The sequence below is a fragment of the Aspergillus pseudonomiae genome (genome assembly GCF_009193645.1).
Source record: "Aspergillus pseudonomiae strain CBS 119388 unplaced genomic scaffold BDV37scaffold_72, whole genome shotgun sequence".
Taxonomy (NCBI): Eukaryota; Fungi; Ascomycota; class Eurotiomycetes; order Eurotiales; family Aspergillaceae; genus Aspergillus; species Aspergillus pseudonomiae.
Genome location: NW_022476064.1, coordinates 102094 through 126285, shown reverse-complemented (window position 1 = coordinate 126285; position 24192 = coordinate 102094). Strand labels below are relative to the sequence as shown.

The 24192-nt window shown below is 48.5% G+C and overlaps 11 protein-coding genes across 11 annotated transcripts; 6 read left to right on the top strand and 5 right to left on the bottom strand.

Moving 5' to 3' along the window:
* Positions 1–776: 776 nt before the first annotated feature.
* Positions 777–2525, top strand: BDV37DRAFT_296615 (putative longevity-assurance protein (LAC1); the record flags this gene model as incomplete). The annotated part of the gene is made up of 4 exons (XM_032090153.1): positions 777–894; positions 1014–1324; positions 1382–1669; positions 1724–2525. The coding sequence occupies 4 exons, from the start codon at positions 777–779 to the stop codon at positions 2321–2323; spliced, it is 1317 nt and encodes a 438-aa protein (XP_031938185.1). The 3' UTR covers positions 2324–2525.
* An 891-nt stretch (positions 2526–3416) lies between these two features.
* BDV37DRAFT_274122 (uncharacterized protein) lies at positions 3417–5592 on the bottom strand (the record flags this gene model as incomplete). Its single annotated transcript, XM_032085176.1, has 3 exons — positions 3417–4265; positions 4524–4582; positions 4944–5592. The coding sequence occupies 3 exons, from the start codon at positions 5590–5592 to the stop codon at positions 3417–3419; spliced, it is 1557 nt and encodes a 518-aa protein (XP_031938184.1).
* A 789-nt stretch (positions 5593–6381) lies between these two features.
* On the bottom strand, positions 6382–7608 carry BDV37DRAFT_256593 (DNA repair protein RAD10). Its single transcript, XM_032082852.1, has one exon. It carries the CDS (start codon positions 7570–7572, stop codon positions 6541–6543), a length of 1032 nt encoding a protein of 343 aa, XP_031938183.1. The 5' UTR covers positions 7573–7608; the 3' UTR covers positions 6382–6540.
* A 120-nt stretch (positions 7609–7728) lies between these two features.
* Positions 7729–10085, top strand: BDV37DRAFT_256592 (mRNA-binding ribosome biosynthesis protein NOP4; the record flags this gene model as incomplete). Its single annotated transcript, XM_032082851.1, has 1 exon — positions 7729–10085. A coding segment is annotated over exon 1 (1907 nt), but the record flags the coding sequence as incomplete, so codon positions are not given.
* BDV37DRAFT_196034 (putative progesterone binding protein) lies at positions 10064–10867 on the bottom strand. The gene is made up of 4 exons (XM_032079770.1): positions 10633–10867; positions 10443–10538; positions 10142–10388; positions 10064–10083 (listed from the first exon to the last, which is right to left on the bottom strand). Exons 1-3 carry the CDS (start codon positions 10721–10723, stop codon positions 10210–10212), a joined length of 366 nt encoding a protein of 121 aa, XP_031938181.1. The 5' UTR covers positions 10724–10867; the 3' UTR covers positions 10064–10083; positions 10142–10209.
* A 300-nt stretch (positions 10868–11167) lies between these two features.
* Positions 11168–11932, top strand: BDV37DRAFT_256585 (uncharacterized protein). The gene has a single exon (XM_032082850.1). It carries the CDS (start codon positions 11325–11327, stop codon positions 11586–11588), a length of 264 nt encoding a protein of 87 aa, XP_031938180.1. The 5' UTR covers positions 11168–11324; the 3' UTR covers positions 11589–11932.
* Positions 11933–12952: 1020 nt separating this feature from the next.
* BDV37DRAFT_274119 (putative general amino acid permease (Agp2)) lies at positions 12953–15514 on the top strand (the record flags this gene model as incomplete). Its single annotated transcript, XM_032085175.1, has 6 exons — positions 12953–13290; positions 13655–13683; positions 13949–14171; positions 14237–14972; positions 15024–15400; positions 15475–15514. The coding sequence occupies 6 exons, from the start codon at positions 12953–12955 to the stop codon at positions 15512–15514; spliced, it is 1743 nt and encodes a 580-aa protein (XP_031938179.1).
* On the bottom strand, positions 15401–16409 carry BDV37DRAFT_195993 (uncharacterized protein). The gene has a single exon (XM_032079769.1). The coding sequence runs from the start codon at positions 16312–16314 to the stop codon at positions 15790–15792; it is 525 nt and encodes a 174-aa protein (XP_031938178.1). The 5' UTR covers positions 16315–16409; the 3' UTR covers positions 15401–15789.
* A 156-nt stretch (positions 16410–16565) lies between these two features.
* On the bottom strand, positions 16566–17599 carry BDV37DRAFT_286225 (putative JmjC domain protein; the record flags this gene model as incomplete). Its single annotated transcript, XM_032087880.1, has 2 exons — positions 16566–16586; positions 16634–17599. 2 exons carry the CDS (start codon positions 17597–17599, stop codon positions 16566–16568), a joined length of 987 nt encoding a protein of 328 aa, XP_031938177.1.
* Positions 17600–17928: 329 nt separating this feature from the next.
* Positions 17929–20990, top strand: BDV37DRAFT_195963 (transcription factor domain-containing protein). Its single transcript, XM_032079768.1, has 6 exons — positions 17929–18415; positions 18537–18613; positions 18704–18749; positions 18815–19553; positions 19609–19860; positions 19918–20990. The coding sequence occupies exons 1-6, from the start codon at positions 18258–18260 to the stop codon at positions 20884–20886; spliced, it is 2241 nt and encodes a 746-aa protein (XP_031938176.1). The 5' UTR covers positions 17929–18257; the 3' UTR covers positions 20887–20990.
* Positions 20991–21586: 596 nt separating this feature from the next.
* On the top strand, positions 21587–23122 carry BDV37DRAFT_195959 (casein kinase II subunit beta). The gene has a single exon (XM_032079767.1). The coding sequence runs from the start codon at positions 21901–21903 to the stop codon at positions 22963–22965; it is 1065 nt and encodes a 354-aa protein (XP_031938175.1). The 5' UTR covers positions 21587–21900; the 3' UTR covers positions 22966–23122.
* The last annotated feature ends 1070 nt before the right edge of the window (positions 23123–24192 follow it).

Below are 24192 nucleotides of genomic sequence, written 5' to 3'. Positions count from 1 at the left end.
CTCCTCCAGGGTCGTAGCACTAGGCCTGAGAGAACCAGATGACTCAAAGAATCGTACATTAGTTGTGGACCAACCGAGATGGAATAGCCTCTAGAAAGAGCGTGTGTAGAGAAGAACGACGACCATTGGGGAAACCCGTGCGGAGGTTGGGAACCTTAAGGCGATGGATTTTCCCAGGCGGTGTACGAGGGCACATTGGAGGTGGTACTTCTCTGATACTTCTGGTCAGTAGGTAGAACCAGAGTAATCCCAAGTACTGCATACGTAACTGACTGTGGGCCGTCCCTCTTGTGAAACACTCCCCTCATCTACCTCCTTCTCTTTCTCTCACTTTTTACTTGATTTTCTACTTCCTTTTTTTTTTTTTTTTTTTATCCTTTAGGGGTTCCTCTCTATTTCATCTCTCTTCGGTCTTGAAAACGAGAAGTTGATTCACCTTTCCTTCTGAATATCGATCTATATATAGATATATTTCGACCCTTGGGTGGTGATTCCCGACCGGTCTGGCACACGGTCCCGTCCCTTGATCTGCCTGAGACTCCAGGCATTCTCGCCCGGCCAAACCCAACAAAAAGAGGTACCCGCAGCGGAACCGCGGGTGCAAGTAACTGCTGCTTAACCGCGACGTAACAGTGGTCGGGAACCACTCTCGCCCGCTTCTCTACCCTGTCCTTTCCAATTTCCTCTTTGTTGGTTCCGCCATTGGTGCAGAACAGTTATCGTTCGTGCTAGGCATCCTAGGATCCTTGATCCTCCAACACTCGAGACTTCTCGTCATGACCAAAGAAGCGCCGTCGCAATCGGTCACAGAGCTCAATGCCTGTGTTTCCACGGGCCACCGCCCTGCCGTGAAAGAAACCACGTTCCGAGAATGGGTGGTTGACAACCAAATCGGTACGCATGAATGATTCGAATCCCTCCTTTGTTCGGCATGCTTGCTCCTTCGACTGTGAATTCGATGCGAGGAGAACAAACAGTGGCATTGTCTTTGCTAACGCTCGGTTGATGTCCAGGAATTTCATTGACAATCCTTTCCATGCTATTGGCCGTTCACCATCTCTACCCTTCTCTCAGACCTTATACCGCTCCGTTCTTCCAACTATCCTACTACCAACCTTCTCAAGGCCTCTACGTTCAAGGATGGGATGATATTTACTTTGTCGCTAGTTCCGCGATCGCCTTCACGGCCATCCGGGCCATTGTAATTGACTGGATTCTTCGACCAATTGCGATGCATGCAGGTCTGAAACGGAAAGCTTCAGTTCGATTTGCCGAACAAGGCTGGATGTGGCTGTACTACGCGTCCTTCTGGACTTTCGGCATGGTTCGTACAATTCTCCCAATTGTGTGGCTGCTCCGGACACTGACTGTCGGTCTGTAGTACATTTGGTCGAACTCCAACCATTGGATGAATTATGCCGCCATCTGGGATGAGTGGCCTGCTCGCGGCGTCTCAGGCTCGCTCAAGTGGTATCTTCTGGCGCAGCTTTCATTCTGGATGCAGCAGATTTTTGTCATCAACATCGAGGAGCGGAGAAAAGACCACTATCAAATGTTCACTCATCACATCATCACCAGCACTCTCTTAACCTCCGCCTATATATACGGCTTCTACAACGTCTCTAATGTGGTTTTGTGCCTGATGGATATCGTGGATCTCTTGTTGCCGGTAGGTCCCAATCGATATCTTTTCAAAGATCCCGTATACTGACTACATGGGTAGACGGCAAAGATACTGAAGTACTTTGGTTACGAGCTGGCTTGCAACGTTGCCTTCGTTGTTTTCATGGTCACATGGCTGATCACGCGTCATATATTGTACCCCCTGCTGTGCTGGTCCATCTTTAAGGAGGTTCCCGCGAGGATGTCGTACGGCTGTTATTCCGGAACGACAGCCGAAATGATCTCGAACAATGGGTACCCCGATCAACTGACCCATCTTTTCTACCCATTCTTGAATATCGATGGCCCTATCTGCATGAACCGCACCATCAAGTGGATCTTTCTATCCCTCCTGCTATTCCTTCAGGTGCTGTCCATCATCTGGTTCGCGATGGTCATCCGCGTGGCGGTGGGTGTTCTCCGTACTGGCAACGCAGAGGACTCGCGCAGTGACGACGAGGATGAAGAGGTGGAGACGACAATCTCGAGCAAGGATGGCCCCAGTGGAAGTGCGACAAGTGCTGATGCCACCAACGCCGAATGGCGTCGATCGAATGGATCATCTGCCGTACGCCCTCGCGCACGTGGGCGGGTTCGGCTCGGCGAGCAGAGCGATCGCAAGGCACTACTAGGCAGAATCGGATGCGACAAGCCGACCTAGATGCGCCATATTTCAAATCCGCTTTTTTTCTTTTTAACGTTATCATGGAATTGATATGCAGCGATGCAGATATAAACGACTTAGCCAGCTTTGAGAAAAAGAGAGAACACAGACACGTTTTCCACTAACCCACCACGTGCCCACTCCGGGCTTTCATCAGCAAGTTTCTATTTTTACATTTGATACCATGGATTGGGGTGATCGTATAACGAGGCGCGAACGAGGATGGACCGTTTATGAGTTGCGTTTCCTGGACTTTATTTACATTTACCCTTGCCGGCATGTTATTGAATTATGTTTATTCCACGGATGATGCTTGGAAGTCTGATCTCGAATCCGTGGAGGCTTTCTTTATTATTAATGGTTAGAGTGCAATCCAATACCCACCAAGTGATTTGAACTGATTATCACGATATGACATGAACGTGTATGTACGGCCGGATGTATTATAGATTCACAGACCCCATGCGGATGAGTCTTGTCATTTTTACGGACGTCAAACCTAAGAAGACATACTGGCCCTGTTTGCACATTATGCCGAGTAATTTCCGTAGCGTTGGTTAGGGTAGCTTTTCAGGATTATTGATTACTAGAAGCGTTTTTACACTAGTAGTCCGTTCTAGTTCCAAGGTTGCGGAATGCATATAGATCGGTTACTCCACCCACCCTTGCTTCATAAACGCTGACTAGTAAATGCTTCAGACACCCTTGCTTTTTGGGTCGGTGGCAAGGGATGATTAATTGAGTAGTAGGTTGAGTAAAGCTATCACAAGGTTTCAATTAATCTCAGAGACTAATTCTTCCCCTTATGCTTTGACCCCACACCACTGTCCATAGATTAAGCTATATATATATATATAACTATTTCAAGGTGTGTGAACGTGTCATTTTGAAGAGTTGATGTTGAATAAAGTTATAAAAGGAGAATATCCAATGCCCATGTAGCTCGCAATGAAGAAAGGATGAACCAAAAAGACCCTAATGCAAGGCAAGTTTTCTTTGCTCATGATATCCGTTACCGTCATCATACTCGTAATCATCATTAGTATCATGAATTGACCGTATAGCAAAACACTACATTCAGGTCTGCTAGTCATGTAAGGATTGGTACATTTGTCTCTGAATATGGCGTGAAAGATCTGAGATCAAAGTCCAGAATATCTTCGCGCATTTCGTCCTCACTCCAGAAGTATTCAGCCGATCGCCGGCGCTTCTGCTGTCGAGCCGCGAGGGCTTCTTCATTGACTTGATCTGTTCCAAGGGCGCATTCTTGTTGTGTTAGAATAAAATCTATCAAAACTTGTCGGAGACGGTCCCAGCTTGTCCCGTGGCGTTTCCATTCCAGACGTTTGGCGATGCGGATCATTCGGGAGACGATCCAGCATCTCTCTCCTGCATCGCCAGCATGGTCGTTTGAATAGCCACCGTTGTTGAGGAAAAGCCATAATACAGAAGTAATACTGGGGTTCGTATAAGGATTGAGCCTTTTTATCTCCAGGTCCAGCCAGTCAAGGTACCGGTCGAAGTTGGAGGATGTTAAGTAACAATCGTATAACGCAACAGCGAGGAAGAAGAGACATGACATGCATGTGAATTCGTCAATGAACCGCACATCGCGGATCCCATGGTCGTAGTCTGGGAGCATAGTGAGGATCGAATATAACTGGGTGCCGGGGCCAAAGCGCTTGTTGCGGTGACCGGCATTGCTAGATACCATGATAGAAGGTGACTCAAGTGCAGTGTATTCCAGTTCATGAAGGCGGCGAAAAAATCTTAAGAAATCTTCACATGCCCGGAGTTGGTCACAGAGGCTTTCTGCACCTTCTTCTGTTGCGAAATGATGGGGGATAGCAAAATGAATGTCGGTGTCGACAAAATCAAGTCCAGTGGGAGGACTGTCCGGTAATGTTCCAGACCAAGGCAGCGAAGTACCATATATCGCCTTTGGAGCGCAACTGAAGTCAACCCTACACGGAAGTTAGTCGATGGCTGCACAGAAACAGAGGATCAAAGCTGCTGTCAAGATTACCAGTATAAGACTTTCTCCAGGAAAGGGCTCGAGGCTCGCATTCCTTGCATCCCTCCTCGATTTCTGATCATTGACGATAAGCCCCTGAAGTGCATCCGTTCTATTGAGGCATCTTTCGACCATTTCTCCATGGTGTCAGCTGTTGAATAAACAAGCAAGGATACGACCTACCTCGATAACTGCCATAGTAGCAACAGCGTAGATAGTCCCATCATGATGACCCATCGAGTCTGCTTGGATACGCTCATTCATTAGTCGCAGCGCTCGCATTTTGTGGGTGAGACTCTGGACAGATTCTGCCTTTCCTTCTACACCCGCACGATGCTTGGAGGCAATGGCAAGCATAGCTTGAAAAGGAAGTTCATCATGCAATGCGAATTGTCGGAATATCTCCATCAATGGATTGTTCGCAATGGACTCGGCGAATTTATACATCATGGACGGATAAGTCACCACAACTTGAAATTGTAAGCCCCCAACCATATCATAGAATAGAACCCCTAAGAAAGCCTGGACATCCGCTGCTTACACCACTCTCAACTCCTACCAATTCTATAGGCAAACTCAGGGTGTGAGAGGGTCGGGACTTACAGTGCTGGATCAGTTCATGATCCACATGGCTAACCGAGATCGGGTAGCAGCTAAAGGGATCTCGCCTGCCTCCTTCCCCAGGAGACGCGCGAGGGTCAGACGTCGCGAGTTCAGCAATCGGAGGAGAAGTCTCCTCTTCACGTTTAACCTTGTGCAGTTTTGGTATCAGCAACCGCGAGGGTCTTCTAATATGTTCGGTGTTATTTTGATCTTCGGTCTTAGTCGGAGATTCTGCCTTCACATTTGCATAAGTCTCCTCTTGCACCTCTTCCACGCGGGAAGAGGTGTCTGATACATGAGTGTCGGAGGGAGAACGGGTGGTCCAACCACCAACAGGTATACGAGATGCTCCTAGGCGAGCAATGCTGTCCAAGCGCCGCTGATGCATATATTGACGCATAGCATGACGGCGTACCTGACGCCGAGACTCATTATCCGTAACTAGCACGAACTCGAAGTTTCTGGACTGGGAGGCCTGCGGGCCCGTCCTGGGGGATTGGTTGTTCTTGGACGACCCTGCCCCATTGCTCGCTTGATTACTAGCAGGCTGAAGTGCGTATTGGCCCGCTGAACTAGAAACATTTGAATCTTGAAAGTTGACATCGGGCTTTATTCCGGGCCCAACATCCTTAGCACCGTCCTCCCCCATCGTCTCATGATCTAGGCTCGGCCGGCTAAAGTTGGATGGTACAGCTCAAGCCGTGTGCTGGAAGCAGTTGAGTGGAGAACAGCTTGCCGGTGGGGAACGCCGCTCGTGAATCGGATAAGTAAGAAACCTTCATGCCACACTGAGATCACTAAGGCGGCATCGGATTCCTGGTGCATATCAAGAGTGTCGTGTTAGAACCAAAACTTCCAATGTTGGCCGTCTCCCCGATTTCCCCTTTCGGTGCGTTGCCCCACCGTCTCCACACGTGATCCATCCTTGCGTCTGACTCAGCAGCGTCTGTGGTTCTGCAATCCCCGTGAGAATCAGAGCCCTAGGTTGGGTGCCATGTTGATACAAGAAAAAGAATCCTTTTTTCGCGATTTATATGCTTGGAAGTCGTGATAGCTAGGGATCATCATGCCCCATCCAGCGCCGTATTGCTTGACCTTAGTCTAAGAAATAAGCTCCACATGGCGAAGGAATCAGTTCCGCAGCCCTCCCCATGGGGAAATCAGCTCTCACCCACTTCAAAGTCTGGTATTCGAACTCAAGGGGTGTGACTGGTTTAGTGAGCTATTTTAATGACTGCTGACGATAAAATACAACGTGGAGACGAAGAGGCTCAGTTGGACTATAACCATTCTCCAGTCAACCCCATAAAGAAAAGGTCCCACAGAAAGGACAACATAGTGGATAGTATTGTGTAGCTTATCAACCGCAGCAGTAGGGACAAAACATAGTTTAAAAGCTACTTTGTTTTGTGGCGCCTCATCCACCCGGCATCCCTTTACCTCTTCCGCTTATCAATGGGTCACGAACACAGTATCCACCACGTTTGAATCTAGCCCGCTTATTATACTCGGCATCGGTTCACTTGGCGCGAATGTATTCATCTAGATGTGTATACAGCGTAAGAAGTTTGACTTTGTGTATTGGAAGCTAGTAAATTTATCTGCCGCTTTCTCTAAGTTTTGCCAAAGCTGTCATTATACCATCACTCATTCTTTCCTCCTGAGTAGCTTCGTCCGGATGGGCACGTTCAGGGAGGTCTCCCTGAGACGCCACATACGCGCCTTCTGCTTCTGCTTCTGCTGCTAAGAATTCTTCTTCATCCTCATGATGTGCATCCATTGAAATTGACACCCTGCTGTTTCGACTCGTCGACTCGTCATTGTTTTGACTATCTAAGTTTGCAGGCGCCACTGGTTTTCTCGATGCTTCCACCCTGAAATCTTCTCTCACCGCATTACACCATTGTCGAACTTTCTTCTCACCCCAGCCGGGTACAGCGCTGATCTGTTCTGGCTGCGCGTTGATAGCATTTTGCAGACTTCCAAATGTGGAGATGAGACTTGCCGCGTCGGACTTGTTAATGCTTCTGGGAGTCGTAACAAACTCAACAAGTGACTCCTTATACGACTGTGCTTGCTGGGTGCGGATTGCAGTTGGCTGGGAGTTTTCGGAGGACTTGAATAATTCTAGGTAGTGCGCAGCTTCAGGAGCGGACCAACAAAGGGTCAGAGTGAGGTTGTTGATGATTGAGGTCTTGGATAATTCCTTCAAACTATCTTCATGGTTTGGGATGTCTACCATAATCAAGAGAATACGAAGCAGATACTTCCCTGCGAGGAGTCGGATGCGAGAATAGATGTATTCAGGATGTAAGCGGTGATATTTCAACGACAGAAAGAGAGCACAGGTAGTGGCCCCAACCACGTAGTCAGCGGGGATATCGGCATATTCCCAGGGCAGGAGCTTGATATGATTCAGTATTGGGTTGCCCTTTTGTCTCGTCGACACAAGGATAGCTGAAGGGGTGCTTCTGCTTGCAAGGACCTGCGGCTTTGGCTGCTGGACTTTGGACGGCACAGGTACTGTGGGTGTTTGTCTAGATGCAGCGACCTCGGACCTGGGGGTAGCACTGTCCTCTACATTTGAAGGAGAGTCAACCCCGGTACTTTCGCTGTACCCATTGGTCATGATGTCTGGACGGTGATCAAGGCGGAACTTCAAAAGCGGCACTACTACTAGCATATCTCCAGGGCTCAGTTGACCCAATCACTATCTAATCGCGAGCCGAGCTCTCTTCACCGCCTAGACCCACTTTTATCTTCAAAAACATCGCCGGGAATTTTTCTGCCGCTGATTTTGATGCAAAGCAAAAAAGAAAAAGAGAAGAGCAATTCAGATTGCAGTAATGGCTGGAAGGGACGAGACTAGCCATAAAAACCTCCCGGAAGGCAGAGGGAACTCAGAGGAGGTGGAAGCTGCCATGGACACTGCGAAAAATGACACAGTCAAGGAAGAATCGGCCTCCAACAAGCCTAGAAGAACTTTGTTCGTTCGATCTCTGCCCGCCTCTGCGACGACCGAGAAGTTAGCGGAACATTTTTCGCAGTCCTACGTTATCAAACACGCTTTGGTCGTCAATGATTCGGAGACAAAGAAGTCCAAGGGGTATGGTTTCGTGACTTTTGCTGATGTTGACGACGCGAAAGCCGCTCTGGAAGAATTTAATGGATCCGTTTTCGATGACAAAAAGATTAAAGTCGACTACGCCCAGCCCCGTCACCGTACAATCGATGAGAATGCCGGGAAGAGTGTACCATCATCCGCTGCGCTTGAGGCTAAAAAACAGAGAGAGCAAGAGAGGGCTACCACTCAGCCGCCCAAACTGATTGTTCGCAACCTGCCTTGGAGCATCAAGGAACCGGATGACCTTGCGGTCCACTTCAGAAGTTACGGAAAAATTAAACATGTTAATCTCCCAAAGAAGGGAAACAAACTTGCGGGATTCGGCTTTGTGGTTCTGAGAGGAAAGAAGAACGCCGAGAAGGCACTGGAAGCTGTCAATGGAAAGGAGGTAGATGGGAGAACTTTGGCTGTTGATTGGGCCGTGGACAAGGCTGTCTGGGAGAATACACAACAAGATAGCCAAGAACAGGGTAATGCAGAGGAAGAAGAGTCAAGCGACGCTGAGATGGCAGACGACGCCGAGGCCGAATCTAATGTTGAGGATGATGACGACCTCCCCGATGACGAAGATATGGATGACATCGATCAGAGTGACGAAGATGAAGACGAGGAGGAAGAGGAGGAAGAGGAAGAGGAAGAGAAAGAGGATGAAAGAACCGCCGCCACCGTCTTTATTCGGAATCTACCATTTACCTGTACAGATGAGACGCTCTACGAACATTTTACTCAGTTCGGACCCTTGCGTTATGCACGCATCGTTGTCGACCCAGAAACTGAACGCCCTCGCGGTACAGGCTTTGTTTGCTTCTGGAAGGCTGAGGATGCAGCGGCGTGTGTGCGCGATGCTCCAAAACAACAAGATACTATTGCCCCAGAGAAGGAAAAAGCCAAAAAGGGTTCCATTGCAATCAAACATTCCGTCCTTCAGAATGAGAATGCCGATCCAACTGGGCGTTATACCTTAGATGGCCGAGTACTGCAAGTTTCCCGTGCTGTGAGTAAATCGCGAGCTACGCAACTCGCAGAGGAAGGTGTTTCACGGCGCCTTGTTCGTGATACTGACAAGCGTCGTCTGTATCTTCTGTCTGAAGGAACTATCCCTTCGGACTCCCCTCTGCACAAGAAGCTCTCACCGTCTGAGATTAAGATGAGGGAGGACAGCTTCAAACAGCGACAAAATTTTATCAAGAAGAACCCAACGCTCCACCTTAGTTTGACACGACTGTCCGTTCGAAACATCCCCCGCCATGTTACATCGAAGGATCTAAAGCAACTCGCTCGACAAGCCGTTGTTGGTTTCGCCCAGGATGTCTCGGCTGGCTTGCGCCAGCCCCTGTCCAAGGATGAGCTACAGCGTGCTTCGGAAGAGATGAAGGAAGCTGAGCAGCTCAGAAAAAAGAAAGGCCTTGGGGTTGTGAGACAGGCTAAGATCGTTTTCGAAGGACGAGATGGAAGTAAGGTCGAGGAGAAGAACAGTGGCGCCGGAAGAAGCCGAGGTTATGGTTTTGTCGAGTATTTTACCCACCGACATGCGTTGATGGCACTCAGGTGGCTTAACTGCCACGCTGTCGAAGCCCCCGCAACCGGCTCTGAAGATGCTAAGGACAAGAAAAAACGACTCATTGTTGAGTTTGCTCTTGAAAACGCGAATGTTGTCAAACGCCGTCAAGAGCAACAAGAAAGGATGCGCAATTCCAAGAAAGGAAGTCAGAAAAACGGGGACTCTGCTAAGATTGGCGACTCCCAGAACCAAACACCACCGAAGGGCAATAAACGAAAGCGCTCCGAGAGCAATAGTGATCAAGGGCAGGATGGAGCAGATGCGGAAGAACAGAACAAGATTGCCAAACGCAATCGTATTATCGCAAAGAAAAGAATGCAACGGAGGACTCGCAAGGGAAAGGCGTAGTTGGGGGCTCAAAAGTTATGTGGTTGATTTTGTTCACAGCATTTGATTTATAATTACTCGTGTTTCCAGTTTTAGACATGGTTTACCTTGAAAGAAGCGGAAAGCATCTGTGATGCTCCATCAACATCTGAAATGAAAATAGCTCAAATCCCATGGGTATAGTACCTATGTCAAGGTGTAATGATAACTGATTCCGCACTGCCCGCTTGCGACTTCCTCGCTTGCCTTTGACATCAGTAGTTTGTAGCATCTTTCACCTTTCCAACAATATTATATCTCTTGCTGAAGAACGTGAACCATTCATCTAAAACCGTCTTTTCCTTATCTTCGAGATCGTACCAATCAGGTCTACAGTCCTCTGGCTTCAGAGAGGAACAGGCCAGAGCTCGGGAAGGATCTTTTCCGGCAAAGACTGCAACAGCTTGTCAGAGTATTTTCTGACTGCTGGAGGACGGAGATGACCTACCGCGATATGAACCTTCCGGGCCATAAGCCGAGTTTTTGGATACATCGAAAACGATACCCTTGATGGCTACCCAAGTCGGGCGGTTGGGATCGGTACCTAGTGGTGTGATTGCTCTCGGTCAGCTTATTAACCCAGCGAGGGTGTAGATAGAATTTTGAGGAACTCGGCATCGTTTGGAGTGAACACGTACCGTCGCACTTTGATAATTCCTCCACAGTAATCGGATCATCCTTGGGGGGATCGAGCTGAACAGGAACCTTGGGGGTGAAACGTTCAGACATATTGGCACGATTTGATTTGGAAGACAGATTCTATCTTTCAATCAAAGTTGCAAAGGGATTAGAAGCCGTTAATATGTTTTTTCGGTGTCGCGAAGTCAATAGTGTTCGGGCCGGCACAAAACGCGGGGCTGTCAGGCGGGGGGAAATTTCATTAAATGCAAAAACACCGACACAACCGTGGGTCTGACCATTTTTGACGTGATTTAATTTGGATTATGTTCATGATAGTTCGTAATCCTTCTTGCCAAATTACGACCAATGTTATTGGCTGACAAGATGGGTTTTATACTACTTACTGCTATCCATCAGGTTCAAAATAGAGTTCGGCAATAGATTGGTTACTTCATTGATATGCATGTTCAATGCTTTTTTTTTAATAAAAAAAGGGGGAAAAAAGGAAATGTCACTGGAAATGTCGCGTGGTCAGGCAAACTGACGTCAACCGCCACTCCCCAAAGCATATAAAGTGAAGAACCGTATCCAAGCGGAGAAATGCTGACTTTAAGCTAACTCCTCTGATCATGTCCCTGATCTAAAATCTTTCAACAGCAACATCTTCAGCTATCATCTACTCAACACCGCTCTACAGGGAATATCGAGAATGTCTTCTAAGCTGCAAGAGCCCCAAGGGAGCCCGCACACTCTAAGCTCGGTCCCGGAAAGCCAAAATCCCCCTGAAAACATCAGGAGATCCCGTGGAGCGAGCACTGCCGAGCTTGATATGTCGCATTATCTTTATTTTGAAGATAACGATTGCTTTTTCCCGCCAACCGAGTTGGGTCAGAAACCGCCGAGGCAGGGCGAAAGACGAGCACCAAGGCAATCGCTAATGGATGCGGAACAACCGCGAGCCCCAGAGGAATAAGGGCCAGTCAGGCGTTATTTCAAGGTTCGAGGCTTGAAATATCTTGCTAAAATGTAATAGCTAATACGCTGAGCATAGCCTGCCGAAGAATCATTTATACTACTCTAGAGTTCAACCCAAGAACATTCAAATAATTAGCCGGTAACTATTATTGTTAAAAGTTATTTCGTACTACATACAGTATTACCGGTAGTGTATGGGATTTGATGTCCAAACCTCCTTATATTACTACATGGACCCTGGTAGCCCTATATGACTATGAGTACTTTTTTCCCCTTCATTCTTTTCTTGGCAAGGCAATCCAGCCTCAATCTCGATAGAAAACAATATACCCTGTACTTTATATGATATCTACTATAATACACCTACCATGTCAACTGTAGTTAAAGAAAGAGTACGTCAACTACCTAGCATGTGAATCTATGATTAAGACGGTGCCGGAAGAATCTATACTCCGGAGTGAATGCAAACCAAGTGGAGCCTCGGTTCTGAGGTTACTGCATGTTAGATCGCAGACTATTCAATTCTTTGATCTATTGGACATCCTTCCAAAGCCATGATGAAGGTTCTTCTCTGGACAACTTGTGTGAGTGAGACTAGCTATAGTCCCCCCACCAAATCAACGTACGGACTACTCCGTCGGTTGACTGACAAGCCGTAAGTGACACGCTGAGATGTACCCCTCCAACAATGTGCCCCACGCGGGTTGCATTAGATTCCAACATACCCAAATGCGGTTTAAGTTAGCCCGTCACGGTGGGACATAATTTCCACTTCGGTATACTCCGATATGATTCTTGGATGCTTGACTGTCTCTCTTCCTCCATGGGACACTGGGAAAGGATTCCCTGTATGGATTCCTTGTCATCGGTGTGTTACTCGAAATCATGGTCAGGATTGCAGTGGTCAGCCGTAAGGGGCTGGTGGTTCAGCCACTTAGATCAGAACGAGCGTTGTGCGCTTGCTCCCTAGAAACCCCATTAACCTCGGATGTCCGCTCTTGTGGGGATCCTCCCCCATAGGTGAGCTTCTACCACAATTTCGCTGAACGGTGATTTGCTCATAAGTTCGTTTCATAGTCACTACGATTGTAAACTACTGCATGTCCGGATCTTATTGGTTTTTTGGCCCTTCTTTTTTTTTCTTTCTTGTTCCCACATAGTCGGGCATGATACCACGGTGATACTACTATGGTCATTTGCCCGGCTCAGCTAGTTTGCAAAATTTCTCTCTCACACCTCCTTTATCCGCAGATTATTCTGCGTCTTCCTCTTTGCCCTTAATTTCTCCCTACATGCAACTGATCCCTCTTGAACGCCGCAACTATCAACATTGTCAACCCCAAAGGCCAGTAGTAATTGGCTATGGTCAACTCCAATTCAGACCCTGAGCGTGCCCAGGGGCCTGTTACAACTTCCCTCTACCATGGAGGACCTTCCACGATGTCGGTGGACAAGCTGACGAGACGGATGGGCGCTTCAATGGATATCCCTGAAAAGAACCCCGCGATGAGCCACAGTGACGAGTCACTCGATGCTGGATCCAACATACTTGCCAAAGACGGCACGCACCGATTTCTCAAATCACGGCATATCCAGTTGATTGGTATCGGAGGCACCATTGGTACAGCGCTTTACGTCCAGATTGGCCAAAGTCTGCTCAACGGTGGTCCCGCCAGTTTATTTCTGGCATTCACAATCTGGTCAGTTCTCATAACCCTGTTGATGTACTCTTTTACCTGTCGCCATGGCTTGCATTTGATTGGGGTTACTGTGTCTCAAAGAACCTTCAATATTGGTGAGTCTATATGGGCCGCGAAGAAACGAATATTACTTCTTGTTTGATATTCCAGTTTGCAAAGGGAAAAAAAGAAAAAAGATTTGCGGCGCCAATGAATATAAAGCAAAAGCATAAAACACCACTCCACAGATCCTCAATCCACCATGACATGCGCCTTGGTTTTTGAAGAGACAAACAGAGCCCAGACCCCACATTCTTTCCCACCCAAGTCCCATTTGCTACTTCTATATCTGGGGCCGTGGAGTCTTATACATCTCTTTTCTTAGGTGCTCCGTCATTTTAGCCATAACTGTTTGTACGAACTCCCACCCCTCAAAGCTCCGAACTCCTTGCCTTTCTTCGATATTGCCGCCAGCAGCATTTCCCTCCCAATGCAGTCCCCTCGGTGGATGGCAATAGGTTTCCATAAGCGCCAAATTTCTCCCGTGTGTCCATGTTCATAGAACCTACCAGCTTTCACGGTTCCATTTTCCCATTGCGGCCATGCTGGTCTACCCTAATGCGATCTCCCTCCCATGCCCTCCGTTATGTAGCATTTACTGAACAACAGGAACTCCTAGGTCTGGCTGAGATGGTCGTATACCTCCCCGTCTCCTCTCCTTTCATCCATTTTGCTGGCCGCTATGTCGACGAAGCCTTTGGGGTAGCAGCCGGCTGGAATTTCTTCGTCTTCGAAGCTGTGCAGGTGCCATTCGAAATCACTGCATGTAGTATGATCATCCACTACTGGAGTGATGTGGTCCCAACAGTTGCAATCATAGTCATTGTGCTTGTGCTCTATGCGTGCGTTATTCCTCGTGCGATTATGGGCAGCCCCGTGGAGCTTCGATTCTAACTCATGAGACTAGATTCCTGAATGTCTTCGCCGTAAATTACTACGGTGAAGCCGAGTTCTGGCTTGCTCTGGGAAAAGTCTTACTCAGTATAGGTCTGATCATTTTCACATTTATTGCGATGTTGGGTGGCAATCCCCAAAGGGACCGATTTGGGTTCCGCTATTGGCAAGAGCCTGGTTCCTTTGCAGAGTATTACAAAACAGGAGACCTTGGGCGATGGTTAGGATTTCTCGCTTGCTTGATCAAGGCGAGTTTCACCATTGCGGGTCCCGACTATGTGTCAATGGCCGCTGGAGAAACGGAGAATCCACGAAAGGTCCTGCCGAAAGCATTCAATGGAGTCTTCTACCGACTCACATCATTCTTCGTTCTAGGAGCGCTCTGCGTGGGTATTTTGGTCCCTTATAATGACCCGACCATGGCCAATGCATTCGAAAAGGACCTACCGGGCGCGGCTGCATCACCATATGTCATTGCGATGGACAGACTGGGTATTCCGGTTCTACCACATATTGTCAATGCCATGGTCCTTGGAGCTGCCTTCAGTGCAGGAAACAGCTATGTCTATTGCGCCAGCAGATGCCTGTATGGACTTGCGCTGGACAACAAAGCGCCGAGAATTTTCAGGAAATGCACGAAGAATGGAGTTCCCATCTACTGTGTGGGACTTGTCCTGCTGATTGCGCTGCTTGCCTTCCTGCAAGTCTCCAACAGCGCATCAGTTGTGCTTAATTGGTTTATCAACCTGGTAGGTCACCTCATAAGCCATCTCCAAGCCAGCGGCTAAATCGTGCGCCAGGTTACTGCATCGCAGTTGATTAATTTCTCGGTCGTTACCTTCTCCTATACTCGCTTCAGAAAGGCGCTTATCGCGCAAAACATTCCCCGCAGTTCTCTCCCGTATCAGAGTCTGGGTCAGCCTTACATTGCCTATATAGCCATGGTCTGTACGATAGTCATGGCGTTTGTAGGGGGGTACGAAGTCTTTCTACCTGGAAAATGGGATATTCCCACTTTTTTCTTCTCATACACAATGATTGGAGTATTCCCAATAATTTTCTTTGGGTGGAAGTTTTGGCATAAATCACATATTCGAAAGCCTGAAGAAATTGATCTGAAGACCGGACTCGATGAAATTGACGAGTATGAAAGAAACCATGTGTCGTTGCCTTCGAGGTATGTGCTATCTATTCTTTCTCAAGTATTTCCCACCCCACTGTTATTCTTTGCATGGCTAAGCATCCTCATAGCAATATATTCTCGAGGTTTGCCGATTGGATTTTCGGCTAAGGCTGTGTACATGCACTTCTGTTGTTGGGTGGCCTGTTGTCCAGGAACTTCAGCTGTACGGCGTTATGAATTGAATGGTGTAACATCGATATATCTGAGCAGCTCTCGTCGTAGAGTTCATTAACCTGTAACTGTATGTGAAGCCTAAAATGGGCTGGATTATTATACATAAGCAATCAGTCTATGAAAGAGAAAAATGTCTCCCTGGTACCCAAAGCATAAGTCCGTAACTCCTACACGGTAGAAACTCGCGACCTTTCCACCGTTTCCTGCGCCTATTTACCCTCTTCCTGCGCTCCCTGAGCAGCCTTCAGTGCCTCCATCCGTTGTTTGTTTCTCTTCCCTAGCACCCGCAACGTATTCTTCTTCTCAATCTCCGCCATCTGCGCCCAGTTCGAGATCCGTGATAACGTCCCATCCTGGTTGACCACCAACGGACCCAAGTGATCCAATTTCACCGTCGACCCATCGCCGCTGAGATCCAGCTGCTGTGTCTGGTCGGCGCTGCTGGAGTCGGGAAGGGCGAGGTACTGCTCTGGTTTCTTTTCGGCGGCGGAGTCAGTAGCGGCATTGTCGGATTGTTGTTGTTGGATCTGGTCGGTGGACGATGACATTGTGGAGTAGGATTTTTCTTGATAGAGATTGGAGGGACACTGGGGGTAGGCAATCGGGGTACGGAATAGTCTTTGGGAGAGGATTGTCGGAGGTGCGATTGTGGTTGAAGCGCGCGTCGGGATTGTCAGGAATGGGTTTAAGATGAGATGTAGAAGTGTTGTGCGCGTTAAAATGGATTTGTGCATGTCTTCTATCTGGGCCGGGTTTTCTATTGCTGGAGGTGGGTTTGGTGGATAAATAGATTGGGTGCTGGTGGTGGATTTGGTGGTGCGGGAGTTCGGTGGGACGGACGGAGGATTCTAGAACGATCATTCGAACTTGCCTGTTGGTGTTTTGGGATATACTTCAATTTGTAAATTTTCTACCTTTTTATATGTGTAGGAATCCTCTACTTGGTAAAATTGATTGTATTATATAGAAACTAGTTACTCTGGATTTACCTAAACCACCAATTGACCTGTGATGCGTCAGAGGACGTACATACAGATAAAGAAGGGAACTTACCGAAGCAGTGACACCATGTCCTACCCCCTTAATGCTATGCCACCATCCTTTCGGAATGAACATCCCATCACCAGCCTCCAGCTGCGCTTCGTATCCAACATACTTGCGTGCCGAACTGGCCGTGTTCAAACCATCGTCCCAAACCTCTTTCTCTAGCAATGTCCTCTCTCGTCCCTGCATCATTTCTGACCCTCGAAACACAGCAGCTTCGCGATTCCCGCTCCTCCCTAATTGCCTTCTTACTGACGCGAACAGCGCCTGTCCATCATCGGGAGCAATTAACCGCACAATTTTTCGTCCAGCGAGTTGAACGAATAAATTCGGGTTGGGGTCACGATGAAGGGGGGTGTATGTAGGGGGATAGCCGATCCACACATTGGTGTCGTACACATCGCCGTTGCCCGCCTGGGACACAAGTTCAGGGGTTGCAAAGTCGTTACGAAGCGTCTGTGGCAAATCGGATAGCTGGCATTGTGCTAGATACAGTCGAACTGACTGCGATTGTTCCTCCGCCGTGCGCATCCATTCCAGAAAAAGACTGAGAGGTGCATGGAATTGTCTAAAACTGACACCATCCTTGTCCGGTTCTGTCGACGGCTGTGTAAGTTCTAGTGGGACAATAGCGTCTGCGCCATGCTGCTCGAGGTATGTGGTATTCAATCGGGATACATTGGGCTCGGATGGAGAAGACTGGAACCAGCGTCCAAAGGCAGGTAGATCGCGAAAATGGCGGCGCGGGAGGATAACAGGAAGCTCGGCGATGAAGTGCTCCTTGCGGAAGTTTTCTATGCTCGCATCGTCGAGGATTTTCAAAGGATGATACCCGCAAGAAGTTGCGACGGAGGGAGAGTTTTGGGTGCTGAACTGAGCATGTGGCCTGTTTGGATGATTGAATCGCGTAACGGCGAGTGAAAGGCGGTACCAAGCTCCTGGGTTACCGTTGAAAAGCCATCGCTGGACCTTCATTCAGAAGATGAGCGTTGTTTATAAGTTTAGCCCTGGTGAAATGTTTCAAGATCTCTGTCCCGAAGATCCTAGCTAAACTCGGGTGACAGCCGATCGGGGAATTTTCTCTTCCGGATTCCGAAGTTGAGTACATATGGCGTACATTCAAGACAAGAAATGGCTAATTAGTTTGCTACAAAATATTTGGAGCCCACCAAAGAAGAAGGGACTCAAATGCGGATTCATTCAAAGTACGTCCTGAATCTGTGAAGCACAGGACAAACCAATGGTTATTGACCGAAACTTACTATGTAGAAGCTTTCCCAGTCCTAGTCCTGACAGCTCATAATGATTCAGTGGCGGGGACTCATTTTACCATAGAGGAAATATTGGCCACTAATCAGGCAAGCAATGACTACCAAGTTCGAGGACTTCGGCTAGTAGCATTTTATAGCATCCACTATTTAATAACTATGACCATTGATTCTCGCAACTTACCAGTGAAGCTCACGGGAATGGTCAGAGACCCGCCGATCCTTGCCTATTCAGGTCTGGTCTGGTCTGGGGAACGGAAACCCCGCGCACCCAATTGAATGAATGTCGAAGGGAATCTCTCCGCACCGGTTACTGCCGTCGCTCATTCCCCTACCGGTTCATCGCACCTGAAAAGAGCGTCAAGATGGCTTCAGAGACCACTCCGGTGGATACAACGACGGCGCATCTGGCATCAGGCGATCAGAATACCCCCGTGGAGGGTGATAGTGCGAAGCGGAAAGCGGAACAGACCAACGGAACTCAGACGCGCACGAAGCGGAATCGTTATATATCTATCGCCTGGTATGATCCCGGACATGGATCGTCCAATTTTAACCCCTCCCTCTGCAAAACATGCCATATCTGTTTGTCTCGTGATATCATGCGACAGTGGAGCTGACTGGTCTTGGTACTGTACTTCCAGCAATGAATGCAAGCGTCGCAAGATTAAGTGTAACGGTCAGGTACCGTGTCAACGCTGTGGACACCTCAATCTCGAATGTGAGTAGACGGAAAAACACCCGCACCTCCTTCATCCCAAGGGGCAGCGGTACGCGCGCATGTGTCATGCGGTTAATCAAGTCTTGATAGGTCGATATGCCCCTAATTGCTGCAACAATAACTTTAAGGATTCGGAGTATGTTGACCGAAATACCCTCGTTTCTGCGCTTACTCCTGCTAATCTATATCCACTGTGACTAGTGAGTTCCGCTCGATGAAAGATCAGATTACGACTCTGCAAGACCAGGTCAATAGCCTTTTCAGTAGTCTAAATGAGCTGCGTTCGCAGGGATCTTCCATCGATTCGCCGAACTTTGATAATTTCTCCCGAGATGGTTCGCAACCTGTGTTTACTTCTATGCATGCTGGGCTGGCCAAACCACGCATAAGGCATCCCCGATTCCACGGCCCCACGAGCTCGACATTCAATTTCAATGTCGCAAAATCGAGCCTTCAAAACATGGGCATCGCTCCGACAGAAGAAGTGATAACCGACGATCTAACTACGGCCCATGCGACACCTGCTGGCTCACCTCCCCAGGTTGCACCATTCGCGCCTCCTATCCATCCGACTAAAGATCCAATATGGGCCATTAAACGTGAGGATGCTATACGACTATGTCAAATCTACGAAGAAGAGATTGGGATCATGTATCCACTCTTCGAAATTGAGAAGGTGACACAACAAATCAACCTACTCTACACCTTTATGGAGGCTGCAACACGCACGGGATTTGCCCAGCGAGCGCTGCCCGGCTCAGATGGTCTCCAAGACGACAACACGAACCTTATAAAGATGATCCTTGCTACAACGCTGGTCGTCGAGGGAGGTGGCCAGAGCGAGCTTGGTCAACGTCTTTACCTGAGTGTGAAACCGGTTATTGAGTCCAAGATTTGGGAGCCATTAGACATCAGAACCGTCCAGCTTTTCGGCATCGTGGTATGTTATCCTGGTTCATCGCGCAAACTTCTGGTATTTAACATCTCATGATTAGGCGACCTACCATTTCCACACGGACGATGATGCTATGGCCTACCGTCTCATCGGGTTGGCTGCTCGCATGTGTCTTGAACTAGGCTTGCATCGACGAGATGCGTTAGCAAAGTCATTTCCTAACGAAGATCAATGGCCAGAGATTATCAAGATCTTCTGGGCAACCTATAGCTTGGATAGGCGCTGGAGCCTTGGAACTGGACTACCGTTTGTTATTCAAGATGAAGATATTGATCCGAACTTACCAGAGCCGGTAGGATATGCTTACAACCACCCCGCCAAGGTAACCTGTTTCTAATAGATATTATAGGATGCATCGCTGCCGTACCTAAGGTGTATGATTTCCTATAACCGCATTAGCTCAAAAATTTGGTACGCTGGGCTTGGCTCAGACGGAACAATGGACATACGTCGAGATGAAATCGGCTATTTGGACTATCAAATTCTCCAGTGGTACAAGCACATTCCTGATGCTTTGAAGTTCTATCCGGTACAGTCACCAAAGCATGGAGAGTCAGTGAACCGGGGTCTTCGACGACTGCGAGTGCTGTTATATTTGCGCATGAACCAGCTTCGCATTCTTATCTACCGACCGGTCCTTCACTCAGCAGCTAGCATATCCGAAGATAAGGGTCATGCCCAGACTGTGGTGGATGTTGCTAAGGATACGGTTCGAGTGCTTACACGGCTGAACCAAACTTCCGACATTTACCGCACTCAGCAAATTACATTCAACTATTTCCTTGTTGCCGCTCTGGCTGTCCTTTTCCTCGCCGTTTGCCATGCTCCGACGGAGTTCAACCGGCAAGTCCGAGACGAGTTCTACATGGCTCTCGACCTAGTCAACGGCTTTAGCACGAAATCTTACGTATCGAAACGGTTATGGAAGGCCATCAAAGGCCTTCGAAGGATAGGTGAAAGGCTGGGCGTGCTCGTGCGCCCCTTTGGATCAGATTCCAATGACCCTCATTCTACGGCGGCCGTCGCCATGGCGGGTTTGGCTGGCCATCCAATTGAAGATCTGTCGGTGTATGGGCCTATGAATGGGGTGAATGAACTCGGAAGCAGCCCATTAAATGGGCTTCAGATGAGCCATGAGCTGACAACCCTGTTCGAGGCTGTTGGAGGATTTGGCAACTTCATTGCATCTAGCACAGCGCAGGACGGGATGAGCGGGTTTGTAGGTCCCGATGGAGAAATTCCAAACACGGGGGAAGGCCTTTCAGGGATTCTGGGAGATGATGGTGAACTATCACGAGCCATTAGGGACTTATTTTGAGGGATACACTTGTATGTATATTGACGCGGTGTGTATATAGTGAGACTTTTCTTTTACACGACGTCCCGCTCGGTGATTCTTTATGGACAAGCCTGACTACTGGGGAAACTACCTTGATACAATATCGATAGAAGTAAGCATAGTATATTTGCTCAGTGCTGGAACAGGGGGTAGTACTTGGTGGTCATGGACGGTCGAGACCCAGCCCTCACCACTGCACGTGACCCCGCATGGCTGCCAGCCGGAGGGCTGGAGAGTTAAACCTAAGTTCTCTTGCCAACCACCCATCCTCTCGAACCCCAATCAAAGCAGAAGCCATGCCCAACTGACGACCTACGGTTTGTGAGACCACACCTTCGACGTTGAGGGATCTCTCCACTTTCATCTAGTCCGCGACGGCTACGGCAACTGGGACCGCTGCCACACATCTTTTTCCACCGCCCCACGAAACCTAATTTCGGAGAACCCCTCGACTGCGGCGATCAATCACTGCACAATCAAGAAAGGGAAGGAGAGACAGGGAATCTCGGAGTCATTGCTCACTGTGCCCACCAAGGATAGCTAATTGCCAAGATCCGACTTTTATCTCCAATTTCCATGATCTTCTGAAGTCGACTCCTTAGTGGGGGGGATTTATCGCTATCACGTCAACGCCGCATCGCACAATAACTCTCGTTTCGCACATTGTTATGACCTTTGGGCCTGTCAGACAACCTCGTTCGCTTGTTCTTGGCCTCTAAGGTTGCTCCAGTCTTGCCTTCATTGAACGAAACTCCTAATCTCCTGGATCGGGAGATTCCTGAGCGAAAGCGACTTGGGCCGGGACGCAGTGTCAGCTGGTGCAAGTTGCTAGAGGCCTATCTCTTTACGAGATCACCCCAGAACGGTTTTTACCGGTAGCTCGGCAACGTGTCGAGAGAGACAGGTTCGGCGTTGGCCGACGGCCTAGACAGGCTGGATCTGAGTCAACTGTCTGAATCAACGCCCTCGTCATCTGCGTCCGATTCGTTCGATATGTCGTCATCGGAAGGTGCCCCGGAGTCGTGGATCTCCTCCTTTTGCTCCCTAATGGGCCATGAGTTCTTTGCCGAGGTGTCGGAGGATTTCATCGAAGATGACTTCAATTTGACGGGACTGCAGTCACAGGTGCCCATGTACAAGGAGGCGTTGGAGATGATCTTGGATGTAGAACCAGAGGAGGATGAGGACGAAGAGGAGGAGGAGGAAGAAGAGGAAGACGAGGATGAAATATTAGGTGACGAGAAGCCCCCTGGGTACCGGCGAGCGGGTGACCGAAGGCATACGCGAGTGGCTAGTGATTTGAGTGTGATAGAGAGCTCTGCTGAGCTGCTCTACGGTCTAATTCATCAGAGATATATTACTTCTCGGCCGGGCATACAGCAGATGCTGGAGAAGTACGAGATGCAGCATTTTGGCGTCTGCCCCCGCGTCTACTGCAATGGATGCAAGGTCCTGCCGGTTGGTCGGTCTGATACTCCAGGTCAAGAGACGGTGAAGCTCTTTTGTCCGAGCTGCCAGGATCTGTATACACCCCCAAACAGTCGATTCCACTCTGTTGACGGTGCCTTCTTTGGAACTACTTTTGGATGCTTGTTTTTCATGACATTCCCGGATTTGGACATTGGTCCTCGGCTCGACAGCTCTCTTGTATCACCGGCACGGTCATCCTCAGTAAACAACCAGGTCTCGCCCGATGTTCCCCCAGCTCATCAACCGGTGGAGATTAACGGAGTGCGGACGGCCAATTTCTGCCCCGGACTTGGACCGGGCAAGATCTACGAATCACGGATTTATGGATTCCGAGTTTCGGAGCGGTCTCGGACTGGACCACGTATGAAATGGCTGCGGATGAAGCCCACGGATGTTGAGGAACTCAATGAGATGGCTCGGTATGAGGCAGCTCGTAGGGAAGCCGACAACGACGGCGATACAGAAATGGGCGCCGCTCCTGCAGGAGGAGCGCAGAACCCAGCGATAGCAAAGAGGAAAAAGGCACCCATGCGGAGACGGCGGTACAACCCTGACCAAATGAGCATTAACGGCGCTGAGGCGGGATAAACGGACAGAACAGCTATTATCATTAAAACTTTTTTGGGCGATGGGAAAGAAATATTTAGAAGGAAATAGTGTGGAAGTGATGGAAGCGCGCATGTTGATTTTTGTGATTCTTTTTCTTTCTTATGTGTGTCTTCTTCTCGCCTATCATCCCATAACTCCCCCGTTCCCTTCCTTCATCAACTATTCATGTATGTCTTGTCTATGTTCACTGAATTATGTCTCATCTCTTTGACTGCATGAAGGCGTCTTCGGGTCGACTTTTCCGTCTTCCTGGCGTACAGATTCACGTTCGAGTACAGTACACAGAGCAATCATGGAATTAAAACTTCGAATGTTGATGACTGAACTGGTTGTAGTTGGTTATTATCTTGGTAGATTCAAGCATGCAAGCACAGTTCCCGTCGCAGACTCTCGGGGACAGGGCTCTGCTCGGTATAATAGTGCACCTCGCATTGCTCGTCACTTTCATCTCCCGTATGCACCCATGCAGACCTGGATGGTCTATATCAGAGAATCAGTCGAACAACAATATAAAGAGAGAATTGAAGGAAAGATACATCCAGCCCGCTGTCAACTTTGGTCTACGGCAGAGATCAGCAGTGATAGTGCTATGGAAAGGAACTATCCAGGAAAACATGTAATGGCCAGGCCGTACGGCTTACCTACATTTCTATCTATCTTGCTTTACACAGGGGCAAAACGAGGCTTCTACCATACATATAACAGATTGCTAGTTGGCTGTTCTTTCTTCTAGCATATTTCATGTCTTGGATGTATGAATAGTCTAAGACTATGTTTGTTTATGTGTCTGTGCCGTGTTCTATCCAGAGAATGGAGTTCAATATTAATCTCTTCACAAGGATGGTTCTTCACGGGGTGAGAAAGGTAGAGTCGGAGGGCATTCGCTTTGAGTGCTTTTCTATCCTATATACTGTATGCTGGTGACGTCAACAACATACGCAGTTAATATTAATCCGGTCATAACGGCACGGTTTCAGGTTCTCGATCTTCACTTGCTTCTTAGGCCGGGGGCATTTGTAGGGTTGGAAGGTGCCTGTCTGGGCGATTGAGAAAGCAGAAATGACATCTCGGACCTGCGCACCCATACCTAGGCGAGACTTGCATGCATAAACAGCAAAGTCACTTTGAAGGTGTGTTAGTTTTCGAGCCGAATGGGGAAAAATTCAATATTAACTGTCAAGTCCGACGCATCGCATACTTGCTGTT